Source organism: Aplysia californica, unplaced genomic scaffold (assembly GCF_000002075.1).
Source record: "Aplysia californica isolate F4 #8 unplaced genomic scaffold, AplCal3.0 scaffold00969, whole genome shotgun sequence".
Lineage (NCBI taxonomy): Eukaryota > Metazoa > Mollusca > Gastropoda > Aplysiida > Aplysiidae > Aplysia > Aplysia californica.
Genome location: NW_004798239.1, coordinates 247,765 through 249,728, shown reverse-complemented (window position 1 = coordinate 249,728; position 1,964 = coordinate 247,765). Strand labels below are relative to the sequence as shown.

The window sequence follows — 1,964 nt, the reverse complement described above, 5'->3', positions numbered from 1 at the left end:
CGTAAAACGTAAAACAAAAAATAAATGATCGGGTTGTTGAAGGGTGCCAGATGAGCCCTACCTCTTTGCTATCCCTCTGTTATTATCAAGCTGAACAACGGGGCGGAGGACGTTCCTGGTTCTTTTTGTGGAGTTTTCAAGGCTCTCAACCTATACGTTCTTATGAGCGTCTAGCTCTCAACCCATTTGGATCGGTCTTATTGGAGAAAGACGTTGAATTAGAAGGTCTATCCTCACACATTACCCATTACCTAACAGTGTTATATTGGTTGTTAAGCACATACGCTTACTTGCAGACAAAACTTTGGAAAGAACCCCCCCCCACCCCCCAAAGAAACCAAACGACTACAACCCCCCCTCCCCCTCCCCCACCAAAAAACCCAGTGTGTGATAGTAGTTATTATCTTCCCATTTCTTTCTCATTCGTTCACTCACTTTTTTTTATACCTTTTCTTTATATTATTTTTTTGGTTAAATATTCCCCCTTGTCAATTCCTGTCAAATGAAGCTTTTGTGTTCTGTAGACAGTATTGGTGTGTCTCTGTGCCCCGACAGTGTGAGATTTTTGTCATTTCCCACCATGCCATAATTATATTGGAAGGAGTATAGTACAACCCTGCAAGTTATTTATTCTCGTGATGTCCCGCATTCGCCCACAGTGGCGTCGGTCGTCTAGTGGTTAGGCTACCGGACCCGTAATCATGACATTGCGGGTTCGCGGGTTCGGGGGTTCGAGCCTCAGCTTGGCCCATCGTTGTGTCCTTGGGAAACTCCAGGCAATTTACACGAGTTTCCCATTTGACAAGGTCCTTTCGGAGATGGACTAAAAAACAACCTCGGAGGTCCCGCTCTTTTTAATAACCCAATAGTGTTGATAGTGGGGTTAAACCTATACCAATTCACCAACTTAAAAAACTTACCATTTCACCATTTCACTAACTTAAAAACTTACCATTTCACCATTTCACTAACTTTAAAAAACTTACCATTTCACTAACTTAAAAAACTTACTATTTCACCATTTCACTAACTTAAAAAAGCTTACAATTTCACTAACTTTTAAAAACTTACCATTTCACCATTTCACTATCTTAAAAAAAGCTTACCATTTCACTAACTTAAAAAAACTTACCATTTCACCATTTGTTTCTTGGTCCACAGAGAAGATCGAGCAGACCGTGAAGATCGACGCGTCCACCGTGGAGATAGAGGAGCGCGGCGTGAAGCTGAGGCTTACCGTGGTCGACACGCCGGGCTTCGGAGACTCGCTCAACTCTGTAGACTGGTAGGCACCGTTGTTGTTTTTATATATATGTATCATTGTCGTGTTGTTATCGTTGTCGTTGCCGTTGTCGTCGTCATCATCATCATCATCATCGTCGTCGTCGTCGCCTTCGTTGTAATTATTGCCATCCTCTCTTTTTCCCCTTTCCTCTTTTTTCTACCATTTTCACTTCCTCATTCTGTCTTTCTCTCACTCGTTCTTTTATCCCCCCACCCTCACTCCTTCTGTCCCCCTTCTCTCTCTCTCTCTCTCTCTCTCTCTCTCTCTCTCTCTCTCTCTCTCTCTCTAGTTGTCGATTTACTCTCTGACACGATTGCCCGTACACGCCCACACATACACATCTCTCTTTTCTCCTCCCCCCCCCCACACACACACGCGCACACATGTGCTCCCTCCTCTACATTTTACAATCATTACGTCTTTAATGATAAATTCAATCACTCTCTCACACTCCCTCCCTCATTCCCTCACCCTCCTGTACATATACACTCGTTACGCCTTTAATGATAAATTCATCCTGTCTCGTCATCCCTCCCTCATTCCCACCCACACGAACCCTCACCCTCCTCTACATATACAATCATTACGTCTTCAATGATAAATGCACCCCCTCCCTTCTCTCTCTCTGTCTCTGTCTCTGTCTCTCTTTCTGTCTCGCTCTCTCTCTCTCTCTCTCTCT

At 43.9% G+C, this 1,964-nt stretch overlaps 1 protein-coding gene across 1 annotated transcript in view; it reads left to right on the top strand.

Moving 5' to 3' along the window:
* Nucleotides 1-1,161: 1,161 nt before the first annotated feature.
* Nucleotides 1,162-1,964, top strand: part of LOC101854762 (septin-2) — a gene marked incomplete at its 5' end in the record, with an annotated part of 30,190 nt that continues 29,387 nt past the window's right edge. Inside the window, 1 exon segment of the mRNA XM_013089516.1 lies at nucleotides 1,162-1,285. Coding sequence (XP_012944970.1) covers nucleotides 1,162-1,285 — 124 coding nt within the window.